This window comes from Dermacentor variabilis, chromosome 11 (assembly GCF_050947875.1).
Source record: "Dermacentor variabilis isolate Ectoservices chromosome 11, ASM5094787v1, whole genome shotgun sequence".
In the NCBI taxonomy this organism is placed as follows: Eukaryota; Metazoa; Arthropoda; class Arachnida; order Ixodida; family Ixodidae; genus Dermacentor; species Dermacentor variabilis.
Genome location: NC_134578.1, coordinates 44,494,465 through 44,514,881, shown reverse-complemented (window position 1 = coordinate 44,514,881; position 20,417 = coordinate 44,494,465). Strand labels below are relative to the sequence as shown.

Sequence of the window (20,417 nt, the reverse complement as noted above, 5' to 3'; positions counted from 1 at the left end):
CCTGTTGATAACCTCAATAGTAAGAGATGCATTCCTGTGAGCCTGCTCTAGAGGCAAGCCTGCAGCTCACCACTGTTGAAACCATAGCTAAGACTTGTAGGAAACCCCACGGATATTGTACATATGGGGGAAGCTGTTTCAAATAATAAAAAAATATCGCCTGGCGTGCAGTGAATCATACTTCAAGTCAGTGTGATGCCCACGCTGCTGCAGCTGATACCAGTTCCGCCGGAACCAAGATGGCGCGTGCGATTTATCATTTCAGCTTCCGGAAATAAGCCATCACAGGATGTTGTCCTCCAGCTCGTATTAGGCGATAGTTTTCGGAGTCGCGAAGAATCACTGCGGTAGCCTCGTTGAAGAGGGCCCGTTGCCGCTCGTTCTACAAACCTTGTGAATAGAGATCTCATAAAGCGCAGCAGAAGAGTCCAAGATACAACTTGGCATTCAGGAATGTTATTTCGATGTTACCGCTCTGACCCAGACTGCCGTTGAAGTTCCCTTAACGCATCTTGATAGCGAGTTCGGACCTGGAAGAAGAATACACAAAGCAAACATTCAGCGCTCTTCGAATCATTCACATAGTGACATTACAGGAAAGAGCTCATGATTTAGGAGTAATTTGGGTTTAATGTCACTTTTTCTCAGCAATCGGCGAATCATACACAAGCTTGTGGTTAGCATAAAAAATTAGAACCATAAAACTAGAGTGAAGCCAGAGACCACAAGGGAACACAATTGCTGTGTTTAATTGAGATGCAGGAATAATAAGGAAAAGAAAAAGGAAGCCAGAAAAACAAAGCTTGCCGCACGCGGGAACCGCAACCACATATGCTGCATAAAGGGTATCTTTTTAACTGAGAACAGGCGTGACTTACTTTACACGATTACTTTCCTCACAGAAGCGCCCTCTGGTGCTTGTGGCTGTATAATAATTCTCTTCACCTGATTTTTTTTTCGAAGTATCGTTCACTTTTACGACAATGCGGGATTGTAATGGCACACTAAGTAGAATATGATGGTTACATTGCCCTAGCATTTACACGCACGCGTTCTACTACACGCAACTTTATTGCAAGTTTCGTGATATGTCTATACATACTTAGTATTTCCGCAAATCAAACGCAAGGAGCCGAATCGAATGGCATTCGAAAGACCCTGTCATGTTTGCACTGATTTATTCGCTTGTTAGCAGTGCCGGGTGCATCCTTTCTCTTGCACTCCTGACTGCAAAGTCTTTATCCTGCCTTGTTGCACTAAGCACAATGAAGATGACGGGCCTGCAGCATCTTCAATATGCGAGTAGCCTGGTGCTTGGTGTAAGGTCAACGCTTGCGCTCTAAGAACAAGAAAAGACCCTGTAGCATGTCGTTTTGGTGCGGCTGTTGGTGCGTTGGACACAAGTTTCGTTTAGAGGGAATACCGACACGTGTTTATCTTTATGGGGCGACGGCATTTCACCGTCTAAGAAATGTTATCGCTCAGCGCAGGACGCGCCTGCATGTATTGGAAGTTTCTCGAATGTGATCGATGGTTCTATGCGCTGTCTGTTGTCACTGAACCTTGCGTAATCTGATTGCTTGTATGCGCGAAGTGTAGAACCTACTGGAAGACATGCGGGAACCAGCGATTATTCAAGAACTTTCGATGACTCGTGACTGAAAGCCGACCTGCTTGCCCTATAGAGATAGAAATTCAACAGGATTGGACACTCACTGAAAACTCACAACAGGAAACAGATCACACCTAGTGTTAATCCAATTCGTTAGTGGACGCGAGCATTGGAAAAAAAAAGAATGTGAAATAAACGTGCAATGTTCTATTTTTTATTCTTTCGCGCCAAAATTTAAAGAAAACCTTGCGTATAAATGAACATATACTTTGCGAATGATTTTTCTTGCGTTACCTAGCAACAAGCTAACGACACGCCAGGCGGGACAGATGCATGCGTCACGCGCCAGACAGGCCACCGAAACTAGCGAGGCCGGTTGCGCATGTGAAGTTCGCCTGTACGACTAGCCGTCTCCTTTGGATGTAGCATGTTTGTTGAGCCCCCGGTGTATTCTTGCGTTCCTTCTGCACCTTGACCCGGCTCCACTGCCCTATTAGACTACGACAAGGTGAGACATCTTGTTTGACAGTCTGCGACGCATTTCGAGCAATTTTACCTTTTACAGCACAGAACCGAGATTTGTGAGGTTGTTAGCGAAAAACAGCTGGGCCGTCGAGGCGTTGTTAATGTCAGTTAATGACTCGTAGTGGTGGATGTTTTCAACGCTTTCTGTGAGCCCCATCATTATCACAACTTATTTCTGTAGTTCTTGGGCACGCTCGCCACAGCTGGGTTTGTGAAGCTGTTAGCAAAAACACCTCTGTCGTACGACGCAGTTTCGCGTGTACTGAGTCATACCGGAACAGGTTTTGCGGCATTGTCTGACGCACAACGTTGTTGTAATTAATTTCACTACTTTTGGGGTACTTTTGGTGCAAAGTGGCCGCGCCCGGCGTTGTGACGCAGTTAGCGAAAAGCAGCTCAGTTGCGTGATGCCGCTAATTTCGTGTGCACTGAATCTTACGGGGACAAGTGTTGGTGCTTTTTGTGACCCCGAAGATTATTGTAACTTATTTCGTTGTTTGTTGTGTACTTATGAGGCACGCTGGCCGTGTCTGGTGTGGCGACATAGCAAAAAAGCAAGCCGGCCGCGGCGATAGTTAGTGTGGCGTGTACTAAATCCTAGTGAGACAGGTTTGTGACGCTTTCGCTGACCCCGATCATTATTGTAAATAACAGTTATTTTTGGGATACTATTGAGGTACGCTTGTAACACAGTTAGCAAAAAAAAAACAAGCCGGCCGTGGTTATAGTTAGTTAGGCGTGTACTGAATCATAGTGAGACAAGTTTGAGACTTTTTTATGGCCCCGCGACACAAACCTTCTTTCGGTCTTCACGCTTGTCGAAGGCGCGACGAGCGATAGCCAAGTGTGATAAGAAAGGAGTTGTTTCTTGCGCAGGCAGAACGCACGAACGATAATGCCGAAGAGTTGAAAAACCAATAACTCGAAAATACTGTCTTATGAATGATTTAAAACAGGTTTTCCACTCACGCATTTCTTTTGGGTGCGAGTAGAAGGCACCCTGCGAGCGTCTAGCATGGTTTGGCTGAGAGCCTCAGTAGCGGGTACCAATATGTATGCAGCGTACTAACGCGTCGGCAGTCGGCCCTCCATTTATGCTCTTAAAATGCAGGAAATAATGCCCGCGAATGGGGGAATGCTTGGAAATCAGATGTTTCCTTCATAACTTATAGTACAGTTTGGAATGAGTCGGGTATCTTCGACGCAGTGTATGTCTAAGTGAATTGCTTTTGTTTGGAATCTAGCCCAATCACCAATTTTTCCCATTTTCCCTACACAAGCAGTATTCCTATAAGGGCTAAATAGCAAAATGAGACATACTTGCAATTTATTTTTTTCAGCGGATGCCGTCTGGTGGAGTTTCGTACGGGCACTGCTACTGCTTACCTGGTGCCACAACGTTGTATGAACGCACAACAAGCCCGGAACGAGCATCTATGTAGAGCGAAATAAACATTTTCTCGTTTGCAAGACGTTTGGCGTCTACCTTATGAAATTGCATGTGGCGCAGATTCGATGTAGGCCTGAAAAGATCCGTCGCAATCGTTTTAATTAAATACACGATTCCGCACTAACACCACGCGCGATTGAACAGCAGAAGTAAAAGAAAAGGGGGGGAGGGGCTTCGAGTAGCGCAGCCGGCGTAGCGCGTGTCAGCTAGCGTTCACAACGCGCGCCCTCGAAACCAAAACCGGAAGGAGTTAACTCCATCCGCTCGGTGCGCTGCAGTTAATTCGGCCGCTGGGCTCTATGGGAGTGTCCGCTCTTGTTGAATTTCTTTCTTTACGCTTGCCCGCAGATCAGATTTCGACGATCGCCAACTGTGTTCGGTGCTGCCGATGTTCTTTGAGTGTATCCTGCATTTGAGGGCACGTGTTCGCCCAATAAAAGGTTAGTTTTGCTCCTCACAGTTCTTCTGGTTTCTTCATCGTCACTACTACGCGAGAACACCATGATATAAACGACTTCAATTGTACTATTCTATCATTCAAGCCAAACACTTCAGTATAATTTGTCACGATGATTTGTGAGGAAACAAAAATTTCAAAAGACCTGTTTCTTTCTGCCAGAATGGATGCATTGAATGAAACGTGCGGAAATTTTGGCGGTCTTTTACAGGGCGAGGAAATCGGGGCTTGTTGTGTATGACGCGTACCAAAACTCTGCAGCGTGGACGCTTTTACAGCCTTTACAATAAATATTTTATGCAAATATTTCAGAGCCTCGCAGGTGCTCATGAAGGACCTTGCAAGAAGTAAGCGCAGAAAAGAAGTTCTAGGTCTCACAATGTAATATACTGCGGCGAGAAGGTTATATAATACGCGTGATGTATGTACAATATTTAAAATCGCTTCCGGTAAATGCACACTTCACAAATAAGTCCTTACGCAAGTGTCTGAAAGTGTTATGAAGCCTTTGTTAGTTGTTTTTTTACGTCCCCATTGAAGACCGCAGCAGCAAACTTACATTTTGCGAAAACGGGGTGCATGTCGACTATAGTGAGTTGCGAAATATGACGTTCATTAGCTTAAATAAAAGCTTTTGCCATATATACCGAACCATCGCGTTCTGTCTAGCTTCATGTGTTATAGGATGTTTAGCAAAGTAAACAGTCGGGCTTGTCGTTTGAACGTAATGGAAGGCTAAAACATGACAGGCTGTGTACTTTGCGTACCAACAAATCCTATTGGTTACCCTGCTAAACATCGTAAACCGTATTAAGCTAGTAGTCTTCTAGAACACGATGCTTGTTTCAGTTTTCGGTGGGGCGGCTGTGGTACGAAACTTGGCAGTTTGTTCATATTTGGCTCAAATGAGGGGCCAGTTAGAGGTAATCCGCAGGAGTATCATGTATTTGGTCAACTGCAACAAATTGCGCAGGAATTATCTAGCCAATTACGGATGGAGGAACACCAGAGTCTTTATAGATGTTTTGTGAATGGTACTGAATGAATCCCGCCATGATGGAACAAATTTAATGCCGGTGACGAAACTGGTAAAAATTGGAATAACATCAAAGCAAATGTGCATGCGGAGTCAAATGTGTGCGAATAGACAACGCATTTGCTCAAGATTACTTAATCAAGTGCTTGAAAGCATTCGGTGCGGCCAACTTGTAACAATATAGCAGTCGCAGCTTTACTTGAAAAAGAAGCGTCGTGAAATTTAGTCGTAATTCCAGATTGTCATTATTCATGGCACGGGTGCACAAAAGCAAAGTCAAAGTTCCACCAAAAAGCCGAAGAATTCATAGCGGTAGCAAAATATTAAGGAAATATATGAAGTGAAGTTCTGAGTTTTGATAGCCGCATATGTTGCAGTCAGCATTAGCTTTCTCGATAAATTAACAAGCGTGGTCTCATACGCGCACTGTCAGTCATGAAAAGTTCGCACTCGATGACCACGACCACTGATTGTCGCGATGCGGACGCGAAAAAGTGCGCAAACGGAGGTTCGCGAGAGCTTCTGTTGCACCTGCAGAATATGGCACCTGTCAGCATGCATGCGGGAAGACGAAGCATTTGCAGCCACCAGCAATCTCAGCTCACCCAATGTGCACACAAGTGGCCAGCAAGATGCGGCTCGCCTGGTGTACACACTCAACCTCGTGGATAGCAACGCGAAGCCACGGCTGTGTTAGACGGTGAGACGCGCATTCAACCGTGCTCCTATTCTCAGCGCCCGTTTTTGAACGCGCTTTGTGATATGAGCTCGCATTAGGCCGCCATTCTCGGCTCACCAACGCATGCTTTCATTGGCACCCACATCATACAACGCGCGTCGTTCAAAATGCACTTATCGCACTTGGACTTCATACAAAATCTTGCCTTGATGCCGATGGCGAAACTTCTCCAGGAATGTTCTTATATTTGTTATTGCAAGAAAATGTATTTGTCTTCAGCCTATAGGTAACATGCAGCTAACACAGTAATATATATATGGCTCTTGTTTGATTTGTGTTTTTTATTGAATCTAATACTAATCTAAAGTCCCAACTACAGCACAGGGCTTCCCTCCTTCATCCACAGCCGACGTTAATCGCAAGTCTCGCGCTATTTCTAACACCACGCTTACTAATTCTCTTTCTCATTGCACCATACAGTACTAAGCCGTCCATTCACCGCAAGCACACACCACCGCCAACTTGAATTTCCTCTTTTCATTAGTGGAATCCGCCGCCGTAACGATGTGGCTATGACGTTGTGCTGCTGACATTGACGTTGCGGGTTCAATTCCAGTAACAGTGGCCGCATACCGGGTGGGAGGGGAGGGGCGTGGAAGGCAGACATGTTCGGGTTCGTGCCCTGGGTGGTGAATGACGAATCTCTGGAGATCAAAATTATACCAAGGCATCCCCTATGGTGTCCTTCACAATCAGATTGTGGTTTTGGCACGTAGAACACAGCAATGTATTTAATTTATTATAACCTTTTTCCAGACAGCAAGGAACTGGACCAGAGCCCCTACCAACGCAGTACGAGCTTCCCAGCAATTGAAAACAAAAGAAAGCACAAGAACATGGTGTGTTTTGTTGTAACATCCCACTTGTAGTAAGTCTCATTGGGCATTGGAGGCCACTACATAAATGAATAAACAAACAAACAAACAAGGAAACAAACCAATAAATAAAGAAAGAAAACAGCTACAACGTGCCATTTGTAACCACTACAAGACAGCAGTAGTTTCTGGCTGTTTTCTGCCATGCATACCACTTGCGTCTCTTCCTCTTCCACCATATCTCTTTTCGATGGGACTTAAGTGACTCAAACAGCGTTCGCGTATTTCCTCGTCAACTTCCGCCCGTAAGCCGATATGAATTCTCAACTCATTTTGCTTGACTCTCGACGCCGCTTTGGCGAGCACGCACTCAATAATGTCGGCTTGTTGCTGCATTTGATGCCATCTGACCGAGAGGTAAGTCTTGAAATAGCAGTTGTTATTAGGATGGTTCTTTGGCGATACTCTTTCACTAGCCTAAAGCACACTAGCATTATCAAGATCTGAAGCAGTTGTGATGTGCTCAAATTATCGTGGAAGTTCTTTTTTTTTCTTTTTTTAGATTTTTCTCACTTTATAAGCATTGTGTTATTCGGCATTGTTAATATGTCGGAAAGCTGACGCGGTGGCACAATTCGGTATTGTCGTTGCTTTAGCAGACGTCATTGTGTTTGGGTGCTTTTTCTCACAGGACAAAAGCCAGACACGCCTAGAAGTTTGCATCCAACGATGGAAAACGAGAAGCCGCCACCATATGTTCAGTATCTCCCGGCAGATGCGACAGTCACCTTGGTCGCAGCCGAACCAGTGCAGTCGGCGAGATCAGAAAACAGAGCACGGTCGTCTTGGCGCACACGCAAGAGAATATTCGCATGTTGTGTTCCCGTCTGCCTGGCTGCCACAGTGACTGCTTTAACACTGTTCTTATTCCTTGGGAACAAGGTGAGCCCATTTGTTTTTTTAAAAGAATTTTACTGCTACACTAGATAGCTATTCCGAAACCACATTTTCTCTGCTGGTGATACGACTTCATCCTCCCACGTCAGGCCATTTCCGTGTCAGTTTCGCATTTGACAATATGGCATGAAAACGAAACAGAGCGCGCCACTCCCATATGAAACGGTTGGGTTTAACAAATTAACACTACGCACGAGCTTTGAGAACAATTCTCCAAATTATCTTTGAAGCCTACGCTCTTCTTTATTTCAGCGCGTAAATCTGTGCAGGCCAGTGCTTTTGCATTTCGCACTCGCGGAAAGACGGGCTTGACCACCGTGGCTGGAACGAGTAACCCTGCGCACTGGCAAAGTACACAGCAGCCACCTTACCTCAACGACCGCCGCTGTCGACCGAAATCTAGGGCCATTTGGCAGGCTGTTGCACTAGCTACAAAGGAACTGCTGAATATTAATTACAACTTTATTTTGCGCATAGTTTTGTGCACTACGAATACCGTGAAAGCGCTGGTGTTGGTGCAACTCTCTCAGACGCCAATGGAAGGAGCAGCGCCAAGAGTCACCCAAGGCTTTGTTTGGAATTCGCACAAACAGCCCTTATCGTATATGAAAGATAGGTGTGCATTTTACTCGTTTAGAATAAGGTGCGTTATACCACTGCAGGAAAATATTTTGCATTGGTTTGTCCGCTGTGACCAAGCCTTCAACAAAGTGCGAGTCACACGTGAAATTTTTTTCATCGTCCAGTATTACTACTCTAAAACAACATATGATTCTTGTGCCTGTCATTATGCGTTATCCGAAGATATTTAGAGGGAAACAACGTATTTAGTGCCAAAAATTTGCCAATATTTTTCCCTATTTTGTTTCCTCAAGGCAATGTTCGCCTATAACGCGTTAGGTGCAGAAAGGATAAGGAATCAACATTATGTCGAGAAGAGGGAAGGAATTTGGTTGCATCTAAGGTAGAAGCAACGTATAGGCTGGTGAAATAAAAGAAAGACGTGTTTATTCTATCGATCGATTTTGCAACCTGCGTGCTTCTTAAACGAGAAAGTGAAGAGCATGTATGCATGACGCTTAAATGAAATGTTGAAGTTGAGGCAATCCATCCTATTCAGATGCATAGTCATTGAACCGAAATCAACGTTTGTGAATTTTTTGTGCGACTGGTAATATATATGTCATTCCTTAGTGCAGCTGTCAGTACACATGCTTGTTTGTTTTTTCAGTCATCTTCAACGGCAGAACATGTTAAAAGATTGGGTAAGTTCAACGTTTTTTGGCACTTTCCAAATGTACGCAGACAGAAATATCTGTTTCGTTCGTATTTGCAGTTCGTTTTTAGGAAGTACAAGATGTTCAGCTACATCGCAATTTGTTGGGCTCAGCGTCGTCTAAGTTGCTCAGATCTGCTTTTCCTATGAACAGAACGCGGATCCATCAAAGTGTTTAGGTTTCAAGATGAAATATTTGCTTGAATACGAGGCGTGTTCTGTTTAAAACCAAGACTATTTATTTTTCGAGATCATGAAACATCTTTGAACGCACTAAAGCGGTCACATCGCCGGAGGTAATCCTTCTTAGAAGTGGTGCACTCATCACGTCCTTGGGGTTGCGCATGGATACCAGCAGAATGGGAAGGTTTCCTGCAAATTCGCAGCCTTGATTGCTTGCATCTTGACCTCATCATCCACTGCTCAGATGTTGGCATCGCCAGCGCTGTCCGAGTGATTCACAGAAGAATAGTCACTTGCGAGGCATTAGGAGTACATGGCGGACGCTACCGCTACTGGGGTCCTGCAAAAATAGTGTGCAGTGTGCAGTATTCTGGCGCTCATTCTTCCAGATAGTGAGGACGCCTTTGTTAATCACGCCAAGGTGTTTCCTCCAAAGTTCACTTCGTTTGCGTGGGAGGACCTCACAGTACTATTTACTGCTCAAGATTTATACACCTAGAGAAACTGACCTGGAAGTTTTTTATATTATACGCAAAAAAATGTTGCCACGAGTTTCACGGCTGAAAAACCACATGGCCCGGCATACATCGTCTTCTCTTGATGCCAGAGAAATCTCAAAACGCTTTCCACCTCTCAAGTATTGTGCTGCGACTTGATGTTAAGAAAACATGGCCTTAAGAATGAATAATAAAGCATAGATATAATAGCACCGTGCGAAGTAGCTACGAACTAAATGAAATTGAATAACTTGATGTTTCTTGACTTTTATCGAAAATGAAATTTGAGTACGGTGAGGCACCAGTAGTGTACGGATAAACAATATTTTTCCGTTTGGGAAGGTAATGACCAGATGTCCATGCTGCTGAATTAAGTGAACTGAGTATTAGTACGTTTGAGATATTAAGGCCAATATATTACACGGTAATGTTCATAGTGTGTAGTACTGGCATGTAGGATTGAACGCTTGATATAGGCTTTGTCGCTGTCGTTACTGCCCCATATATTATTGAAGTATTGAAACAGTGGCAAGCGTTACCATCCTGTGGAAGGAATGTTCCATAAAATTTTCACTAAGTAATATTCCGAGATAATTTAGCATGATGCGCTAATCTCCAACCTGGAAAATTCTTTGAAAGGGGGTATATCGTATATTGTATATTGAAAGGGGGATATTGTATATGCCTTTGTGCAGACACATGACTCATAGATCGTTTTTGTGTTCACGTTTAGGGCAATTTTATCAACAATGGAGCGGTTTATGTTGAGTGTTTCCTGCATTTTCCATGTCCGTCCAGAAATTTGTGAGCGAGAAATATCATAATCAGCAACGGCTCTTGCCACTGCTCGCGCGTTCGCCATCGCCTTAACCCACAGCTAGCACTTTGTCACCCCTCGGCGTAACCGCGTGAAAGAGCTCACGCCCCCTGCACGCACATACGTCTTCCTCGTCTTCTTCCATAGCTGGTTGAGTTGCCGCTCCTCATGCCAGTGTTCCCGCTGTGCCCCTCCCCCTTCGAAGGTGCTGACGGCACTGGCCCAGTGCCAGTCGGTGTGGCGATGTATAAAAATAAATCTGTGTGCGTACTTTTCTTCATGATAACCAACTATGCAGACAATAAATGTGTTCGAACCCTTGTTTCAAATTCCGAGTCAGGTCTTTGTCGTGTGCTTCACAGCTTCGCTGGTCATCCACTTTCAGAGGGTGGAATGGCTCATGATGTATGTTTTGAGGGCACGATGGTTTTATAGGGAATGCTTTGATGTTTTGATCTTTTTAGGAAGCACGTGCCATAAATAACCTTTTTGTTTATGCTGACAAAAGTGCGTTTTGTTGTGAAGAAACTTTAGCTTGAAACAAATACAAGCGATATTATGGTGGATAGCGGTACAGTCGTAGTCTTCCTGGGTCTACCAAGGCAATCATGCGCATTTGTCAAAGTACGATGCTTAAGCAATATACGAATCCCATTTTCGTCATATATATTAATATATATATATATATATATATATATATATATATATATATATATATATATATATATATATATATTACGTCGGACGTAGTATACAGTTACCGCTATTAAGCATTTTTATAGGCGTATGGTTTGCCCGACGTTCCACAAGAGAGTGCTTTTTTACATCATAGTTGCACTTGCGTGTTTGCGTATTACCATTTAATAGATTGCATTACACTGTACACGGTTTCTTAAAAGCTTTGACTTTTGATCTTGCTGTGTAACTATTTTTATGGTTAGAAGTTTTCGTTCCTGCTGCAGTCCTTAACCTGGATTCAGTAGTTCGTGCTTATGCTAACATTTTTCTGAAAGCCTTGCTTTCTCATATTCTTGCAAACATTTATGTGTACAATATTAGGAATTTACTGATGCTTTTCTTTTAATGGTTGCCTCTGCCACGTGGTCTCAGATCTACCTGACGTTGAGAACCTGGCTCTAGTATCACTTGTGGGCAACTCTATCGTCGTTACCTGGAAGCGTCCTGAAGCTCCCTTTGACTACTACTGGGTCAGCATTAGTGAGCGCACTGGCAAAAGCAATGCCGCCACGAAACAGCACAATTTGGGCTCCTGTGCCAACGGCACCATCATCCACCCAACCCAGACCCGAGTCACCTGCAGCAACATCGATGCTTGCACGAACGTCAGCTTGACTGTGCGTACACACGAAAACGGACCACCAGAACGCACATCTCGAGGAGCTGAAATTGGAGGCATTTTTATTGCCGGAGAAGGTGATTCTCTTCAACCTTCCCGAAAGTGGAATGCTTTGCATTGAAAAGCTTAAATACTAGTAACCCTAGCAGGTACTGCCAGCTAATCTTATATGTTGCCGCAAAAGTGGGTATGTATACCTAAAGTGTAACAGCAGAAATAGGGGCTACCGCACTGCTTGTTAGTGCAGCTCTGTTATGATGTTCTTATCTTGTGCGTTGACCTGGGTGCACACACAAGCGTTTGCTTGTGTGCTTTCACAATTCCTAATCTAGAAATGAAGTTCGAAACAAGGCTTTCCTTTTCTGATACCGTAAGATTTCTGTTAATGGGTGTGGTCTTCCCTAATAAATGGGTTTGCGTAGCACTGAATATTAGTTTAGAAAGAATGCCAGTGAGTGAAGCTCTCTTCTTTATAATTACGCAATAAATTACTGTATAATAAATGTACGCATTATGCCGTGTTATAGCTACATCTAAAGAACGAGTATGTTCTATTAGACCCATTGTTGGCTACTAGGTGCGTTCTTGTTCTGGCCCAGTCTCTTAGAATGGGCATATGCTGTACTATTTAAGGGCTATAAAATCCTTCTGGCTATTTGCACACGCCTCGTATTTCTTTATTCATACATAGTCATCACAATTATTTTCTGCAGAAAGATAATATATCGCATGGTTCTTTCTGGCATTGCTTCATCAACGTTAACATAACGGAATCGAAATCGAATAGTATGCATAACATTAGAGCTAACAAAAAATTATTGAGCTGTTTCCCTAAAGTATCCGGTCACATGACCTTGAAGGAGTGCGGTCGATCTTAGTCATTTTTATGAGGAAGAAGAACAAATTCTACATATTTCTATTTCTTTGGCCCCTTCAGGTACTCACTATGACTACTTATTCGGTAAATCATTGATCACGCTCTTCAATGGGGCTTCATACTTTTGATTTGTCCATTTCAAATGTTGCATACAGAAACTCAAGAGAAATACTTCGACGTGTGTGAAGAAATTTTCGAATGAGCCGCACAAATACACAGTTGATGGGAACGTTGGCAAACGCTCCTCATGATAATAGAAATGTGTGAAATAGAAAAAAATAGAACTGTCGAAGATCTGTACACTTGAATAATAAACAGTGAAACCTAAAATTTCGTAACATTTTCTTACGTAGAATGTGTCTGCTTTCTTAAAAATATTGCTAAGGTAAATTTGTCTTATAACTACCCATAAAAAATGTGCCAAATTGCTCAGTAGGTCATAATACTAAATCATACTTTCCTCGTTTTGTTTCAGATCCAGATCCCCCGAAGAACATCACTGTGGTAGGGATATCGCCTTCGCTCACCCGACTACAGTGGGCGCCACCGGCTACTTTGTCCCGAATGCTTAGATACACAGTTAAGTTGTGCGACAATTTTATTTTGTGTAACGCAGACGAACGCTTGTCTGGTTGCATAGACCAGGAGACATCACAGACCTGGCTGAAATTTGAAAGCAACGTGAACACGACATATTGCGTCGTTGTTGTCGCAAGTGCCGAATGCGGGCCCCATGTAATGAGAAGTCGCTCATCCGTAGCTAAAATACGGACACCGTCGTTTGGTAAGTCTCGAAAGTGTGATTGTAGAATATCAACTGCTTTTTTGAAAGCTATTATAGATATGAAATGCAAAGTATTTATTTTATACACAGTGACAAAATACAAAGTTAATGATATGTCATACATATTATAATAGCACCGGCTGAAAAATATGTGGATGCTCTTGAAAAAAAGTGACCTCAGGGTACGTTTGGGTACGTTTTCTTCCATCGCACCATTCACATCGATGGTGTTCTCATCAAACCAAATAAAAAGAACACAAGAAAGAAATGTTAGCACTAATAAAAAGCAGTACTCATTACTACATGATAGCAAACTAGAAAATATCGTCCGAAAAAAGAAACGGTCGTATATTTCGTTAATAAATTTCGGACGTTCTTTTAAATAGTTTTTTGCTTGCTGTATCATTTTATGTGCCAGGTATAACAAAAAGAAAGCAAGTATCTTCCGCATCTTACATTTTTTAAGGGATTGGTAAAGGCTTATAATATTGCTACATATCTTTTATCGCTTTGCATCGAGAATATTCATTCGGTTATCCTGCAATTTTCGAGTGCCCTCTTTAAATACAGGTATAATAAAGCATAACCACGATTATACAGCGCTGCTTGGCGGATTTAAGAGGCATAGCAGTCACTTGTTTGCCTCTTGTTAAAATGTATTTTTCGCTCATTTCGTTTGAAATATTTTTTGGCTGGGAAATTAAAGAACATGGATGTTTCTGAGGGAGCTCCTGTTTTTGCCAACAGATACTACAGACCTTATGTAGCCCTAAAACAACACCGCTAAAGGGATTTATATACTGAAATACAGTACTTCTATAAATTATTACCAGCGTTTGGACAAAGAAAGTCGCTGAAGCCATGTTTCGACAAGGCTGCTTGTCCTTGTTAGGGTGTCGCAATGTTGGCTCACGCGACACCTCTTAAGCCACTGTTCATTGCTTAAAGCTTCCATCTTACAGTGAACATTTCCTTTGTGCACACCACTTTCAGAAATACGGTTCAACCGGATAATGACTATTTCTCATCTGCTTCATTGCAGCGCCACCTGAAATTACTGCCCTCCGCCTGGTTAAGATAGGAGAGAACAACTTCACCGTGGCGTGGAAGATGCCCATGGCGAACTTTGACTACTACCGCGTGGTGCTGAACGATATGGAGCACAGCTTTGTACCTGCTGTACCCGTGTATGTGGGTTCATGTGCAAAGGGCACAATTCTTCACCCGGACCAGACGGAAATAACCTGTAACCAGCTTGAGCCCTGGAACACATATTTGTTTGAGTTGCGAACGCACATCAATGGACCACCTGCGCGAAGCTCTGTTGGCGTTAGGAACATCATTGTAACGAGCAAAAAAGGTAGGACACGTTCTGGCCATATATAGCAAGAGGCAAAGTTACTATTTTTGACGCACACCTAGGCCTCCTATGTTGATGTCGTTTAGTCTCCAGCTAACATGGAAGGCTTCAATCAGATATTGAGTTATTAGGTCGACGTAAATGCTTTGGGATGCCACACTGCAGAGGAAAAATATTAGTCATGTTAACTGAGTGATTAGATCAGAAAGAAGTGACGCCTAGATTTATTTGCTCACATCTTTTATTTGAACCAATAATTGCCGTAATGTGAAATAATTGTATCGTATAAGCATTGCCTGTATCTAAATTGATGCGAAATGAGTTAAAATAGCTTGAAAATGTTTGAATGTACCGACGAAGGCCCAAGATCAGTAAGTTATGGTTTTACAATGGTGTACAAGCACGTGTATGCCAATAATATAACATGTCTAAGCACCTTGCCGATGGTGTTCAGCTTGTTGAGGGTGGACCATGCTGAAGTATTCTTGCTTGTTGCAGAGGCTGTTTCACCCGATCTAATAAACACAATGGATTCATGGTGACCTGGTGAAAACGGCGCCCGCGTAAAGATAGACTGCGTTTGCGTGTCTAGCGTCTTTAGAAAACAAGCTTTGGAACCAGTACCTAACAAATGTGATGGTGCACTCGACGTATCTGTTAACGAAGAAAATGGTTGTTCAGACTGCTTTGTAAGGACTTACGTTTCTTAAATTTTCTTGTTTTAAGATATCTAAAAGGCTAAACAGTGATTTGCACGTTTAAGAACTTCTACATCCATCTTAGCAGACTAAACAAACTGGCTGAGCGTCCGACAGGAAGCAAGCACACCTAAACAAAAGCCAGTTTTGTTGGTGATCGACTTATTGGCAGCTATATTTCGCATTTCTAATGAAGACGGCTTCAACAGTGGAAACAAACGGCGGAATGTTACTGCAGCTAAAGTACGCCAAAGGATCGAATTGAAGATGACGGAGTGATGCTGTTTGTGAACATTGAACGGCGAGAAACATTGCCTGATTACAATGAGCCATTTACTTTATTACTATATCATTGCACACCACTTCCCTGGTTATTGTAGGAACTTAGAATACAACTCAGTGCACCTTCCGGGATATTTATCACAATTTGACGCATCGCTAGCACACAAGGCGAATTAGATGAAGATTAGCAACATGATTCGCCCTGAAATGCCACACATTTTTGGGAATGGTTGCAGTTACATTTCCCAGTTTGCAGTGAACAAGCCTAGATTTGTGTCCTGGTATAATTCTGAGATTTTACGCTACCGTTGCTCTAAGTATTTGATTTATGATTTCCCTATTAGCGGATTATCAAGAAAAATATTATTACTGTCTCATTGGAATACAAACTGACAATTCAGTATCTGAAGTAAAGCAATATTTGTTTTTTTTTCGAATAAACGCGATGACAGAGCTTATCGAAGTTCTTAGAGAAAGGAAAATCTCTAGGATAACTTTTGAGGTGCAGAGTAAACGCGTTTGCAGCTCAGAGGCATCAGTCGCTGAGCAGCCGTATCAGATAAAAGCATATGCTCAATGATTACCTGTCAATATGTCAGGCTGCCTCGCCTTTACACACCTTAGAATTTTTTCTCGATTCGAGCAGTGTAATTTATTTTTTACAAGGTCAGCAACCATGCATCAACACAAACGATACAAAATTAGAAAAAAAGAAATAAACAGAGCCAGCCAGGACGCATATCGCATGGAAGATACCACTGTTTTCCAATAGAGTTAGTAATGGGTTTCAAGAGAAGCAAAGTGTAGTTGAGGAAGGCAGCGAATTTAGTAGCGAGAATAATTACGAAAATTTGCTTTTGATAGAGCGCACTCACGTAGTATTGCTTGAAGAGGCCTACTTGCAGCAATGGAGGTATTTGACGGCCATTGATGACTTTGATGATGCAGATGCCAGCGATACGAGGTGCTGTAGTATTGGCCTTTTCTTTATTGCATAAACATGGCACTCTGGGTGTGTCTGTTGACGTGTTGTTCCATAGTCCCCTCAATGTAATTCTGACGATGGATGCCAAATGGATTTTAATTTCAGTTGTTCATCTGCTTTAAGCTGAATGCTGTTCTTAGCAGCAGCAAATACATCGACTTATGCAAATGCGTCTTCCATTTCTTTAAGGTAGGCATCCGCAGTTTTACTTGAGGAATGAGGAAACATGCGACATTTGTTTGGGAATTCGACAGTTCACTTCTGTGATGTTTGTATTGCATTTATTCATTGACTTCTGCATTCGAAATGGCTAACATAATTTTATTTTTGTTTCTGCTAAATATACCTTGTGGTTGTAGATTGTGAGCTGTGGCAAACAAGGACTAATTCTTTATTTCCAACATAATAAGAATTTTGTGATTGCTAGGAGAAGAAACACTGAAACTTTACGTTCTAATGTTTCTCATCTTCAATAGGTCCCCATAGATGTTCGTACAATGCTTCACTATTCTGAGCAGTGCCTCTATTTGAGACTCGCGCGAGCGTACGCCAGATACATTTCAGATCATGATGCCTGAAACTGATGCCCAACATTTTATGATACTCTCTGTCTGTCGTTACCAGTCAGTGAATTCTACCTGCTTGATGCTATCTGTCATTGGCTATAGCGTCGTCATTCCATAGCTGCGATTATAAGCGCAACTTATTTGGCCTAGTCATTGTTGTCTCTTTTTGAAGCATTTCCCGCAACGAATCACTTGTGAATTGCGAAAGAAAACAAGGAAAACAAACCCTGCCAACTTGGTCATCAAATTGGTTTTGTTTATGCAAGTGCTTTGTTTTTTTAGAGCTGAATACTCGAAGGCTTAGCCTACCACCTTCGTAATACAGAGTTCGCGACCAATATAAATTTCAGAGCAATATAATTTCAGAGCATATAATTTCAGACTTATAAGGGCCTTAACTTTTCATGGTTGCGCATGCGTTTTGCAGCTGAATCCGAAGTGTCCAATCTGAAGATTGTAAACATCACTGCAACATCTTTCGCTGTGACCTGGGAACGACCGAAAGAGTGCATCGAATACTATACTGTAGAGGTGACTGACCACAGCAGTGGCAGCATTGGCGACAGACTCTACGGCGTGGTGTCTTGCCATAATGGGGTTCCTATTAATCCGAGGCAGACAAGTCTCACCTGCACCAAATCTGACATGTGCACCACCATCAGTGTCCGAGTGAAAACACACACGAGAGGCCCTCCGGAACATGCTTCACCTGGAATAACACTGGAGAATGTCCTGATTCCTGGAGCAGGTATTTGGCTTTCTGACACCTGTAGCAATAACAAAACCAGCGAAAAATATGAACATCGCCTGGTACTCGACTGCTGTACCTAAGTATTCACCATCACTTTACCGTCAGATGCAGTGTATTGATTAGACTTAGTCTTTCGTAACTCATTTTACCCATTTCAACGTTGCATTTTCCTAGGGCCTGTAGACTTCGCTCAACAGGAATCATGTGTTAGATTGTGTAATGCAGTAAGAACTTCGATTTCTGCTTATATCTTACATATGAAATCTGGTACGAAGCAGTTACTTAAGGTTGTAGGGTTGTGTCTTTTCAATATTTATCTGCCTCGAGGAAGTTCACAAGTACTGCTTCAGATGCCTACGCATTGAAGTCTGAAAGTGTTTTTCTTAGATTTTGTTGCACACATAATTGACAAGAAGCGGAAGAGACCTGCCAGCGTGTTATTTTTTCAAGCTCGTCACTTTTATGTTCTTCTTGCAGGGCTTCCTGAAGTGACTGACCTCAAGTTGGTAGCCATCAAAAATGATTCGTTCATCGTCACATTTCGTGCGCCAAAGGACTGCGTGGACCAATTCCATTATAACATCACCGATCACAGTTACCATAGTCGTAAAGTGAACCATGGAAAATGCTTTCAAGAGAGCACGAGAAAGTCAAACACTTTTCAGGTCACATGCATTGGAGTTGAGGCGTGTGGCAAGGTAGATTTTGCTGTGGGGTCACGTAAAGCCGAACCACATATACCTGATTCACCTGGGGTCGCGCTGCGCGGTATCTTCATCCGTGGTAAATGTAACGGATAGTATTTGCTGTAAGAATGTTGCACTTGATTTTTGGACTCATAGAATAAGTTGTCTGAGTCATTAAGCGTAATACAATCCGTAGACAGAAAAGCAAAACGGAGCATTTTTAATCTTGTTGCTGGTGCAGTAGTGACAGCGGTAAAATTTACGGTAGACCTATGCGCCCAAAGAATCACAGCTGTTCAGGATTATTATGTGTAAATGGATATTTTGAGCATTCCTTACAACACATATCTAAATTGAGCGAGTTCTCCATTCCTAAATGCATGGTAACAGACTGGTTGCGGCAGCATAATTGGTCAATCCTCTCACCGTAACTTCCTACATATGAGCCAATTATTATCTTCGTAATTCTGTCAGTATATCCTGAGAAAGCTGTTTATAAGTTACCGGTCAGAAAAGAATCGAACACTGCAACATTTCTTGGGCTTTAGAAAACGCAAGTATGAGAAAGTTTACCCCATTAAAATATTTAAAAAACACAAATAATAAACTGTTAAATGGCGCAGGACTTTTCGAATTTGTTTTATTATTTCTTCTTTAACTGTCTGCTGTGGTCATGTGCTATGTACTAGCCAGCTGAATCCGCGTGTCTTGCACTCAATTTCCGCTTTAGTCCTACTTTCACGGCTAGCATAGGCAGCCTCTCGGTATCCTACAATCGACGTGCTTACAAATTCAATAGTAATACCGGCATTCCTGTCAACCTGCTATCAAAGAATGCCTACATCTCCCCACTTTTCAATTCCTGTGTAGCCTACATAGGTAAACATGTGGATAACGCGATAAATATAGCCGTTGCCACCATAGTAAAATAGGTCATTTGCTCTTTCTATGCGGTTGCCGTTTTCTTTATTTGTCCGTACGGTGTGACCATCCTCTGGAGTGCTTATGCATTATTGCTGTAATAATTGTTGAGGTGTAAATTGTTCGGTGCCCTAGCGTAACATTGCACTGTATCTGTATTATTGGCTATAATTTTGACGTGAAAGGCCTTTAACACCGTTCAGAGGGGGCCCCTTAGTAGAACGACATGTAAGTAACCTGTTATAGACTCATTGCTTATATATTTGAAACCGTATTACCCACGAACCTTGCATTGTTATCGATGTGTGGATAAGAATACTCGTTCTGCAATCGTACATGTGCAAATTGAGCTAATGGCGCCATTGTGCGCCACGCATGACGCAATAGTAGCTGAATTCAGCCTCCCACTGCCCGTTCAGAGAGACATAGCTGCGCAATGCACGCGTCAGTCCGAACGAGAGTGGTCGCGTTCGGGAAGGATTCTTCAAACACAGTAAGTACGTTCCACCGATTACAAAACAGTGCTTCGCTGAAGATGTGAGGCCTACAAGGACGTAATTTTTTTCCCAGTAATTTCACACCTTGGTCTAATATGGTGGCCTCGTGTTCGAGCCACACAGTCCAAAGAAGGTGTGACGAGACTGGGGGGCAAGACTGACCGATGGCAGTTCACCCCCGCCACTTTTTACTAGCGGGCGTTCATTACGACTAGCGAATGAGGGTGGTTGCAAGGCTACTCCCTAGGTTCTCGACTAGCTGTATGATATGTTAGTTAGGCGTGGACAC

General features: G+C 42.8%; 1 protein-coding gene across 1 annotated transcript; it reads left to right on the top strand.

Moving 5' to 3' along the window:
• The first annotated feature begins 6,889 nt into the window (after positions 1 to 6,889).
• Positions 6,890 to 19,335, top strand: LOC142563102 (tenascin-like). Its single transcript, XM_075673628.1, has 8 exons — positions 6,890 to 7,051; positions 7,326 to 7,576; positions 8,823 to 8,856; positions 11,475 to 11,798; positions 13,074 to 13,382; positions 14,425 to 14,742; positions 17,701 to 18,021; positions 18,502 to 19,335. The coding sequence occupies exons 2-8, from the start codon at positions 7,364 to 7,366 to the stop codon at positions 18,822 to 18,824; spliced, it is 1,842 nt and encodes a 613-aa protein (XP_075529743.1). The 5' UTR covers positions 6,890 to 7,051; positions 7,326 to 7,363; the 3' UTR covers positions 18,825 to 19,335.
• Positions 19,336 to 20,417: the final 1,082 nt, after the last annotated feature.

What these genes read in the sequence shown, in the direction of transcription:
- LOC142563102 (XM_075673628.1), top strand. Translation starts at nt 7,364, where the DNA reads ATGGAAAACGAGAAGCCGCCACCATATGTTCAGTATCTCCCGGCAGAT. An exon ending in AATACGGACACCGTCGTTTG is followed by an intron (nt 13,383 to 14,424) that starts GTAAGTCTCGAA and finishes GCTTCATTGCAG; the next exon opens with CGCCACCTGAAATTACTGCC. An exon ending in TGTCCTGATTCCTGGAGCAG is followed by an intron (nt 18,022 to 18,501) that starts GTATTTGGCTTT and finishes TTCTTCTTGCAG; the next exon opens with GGCTTCCTGAAGTGACTGAC.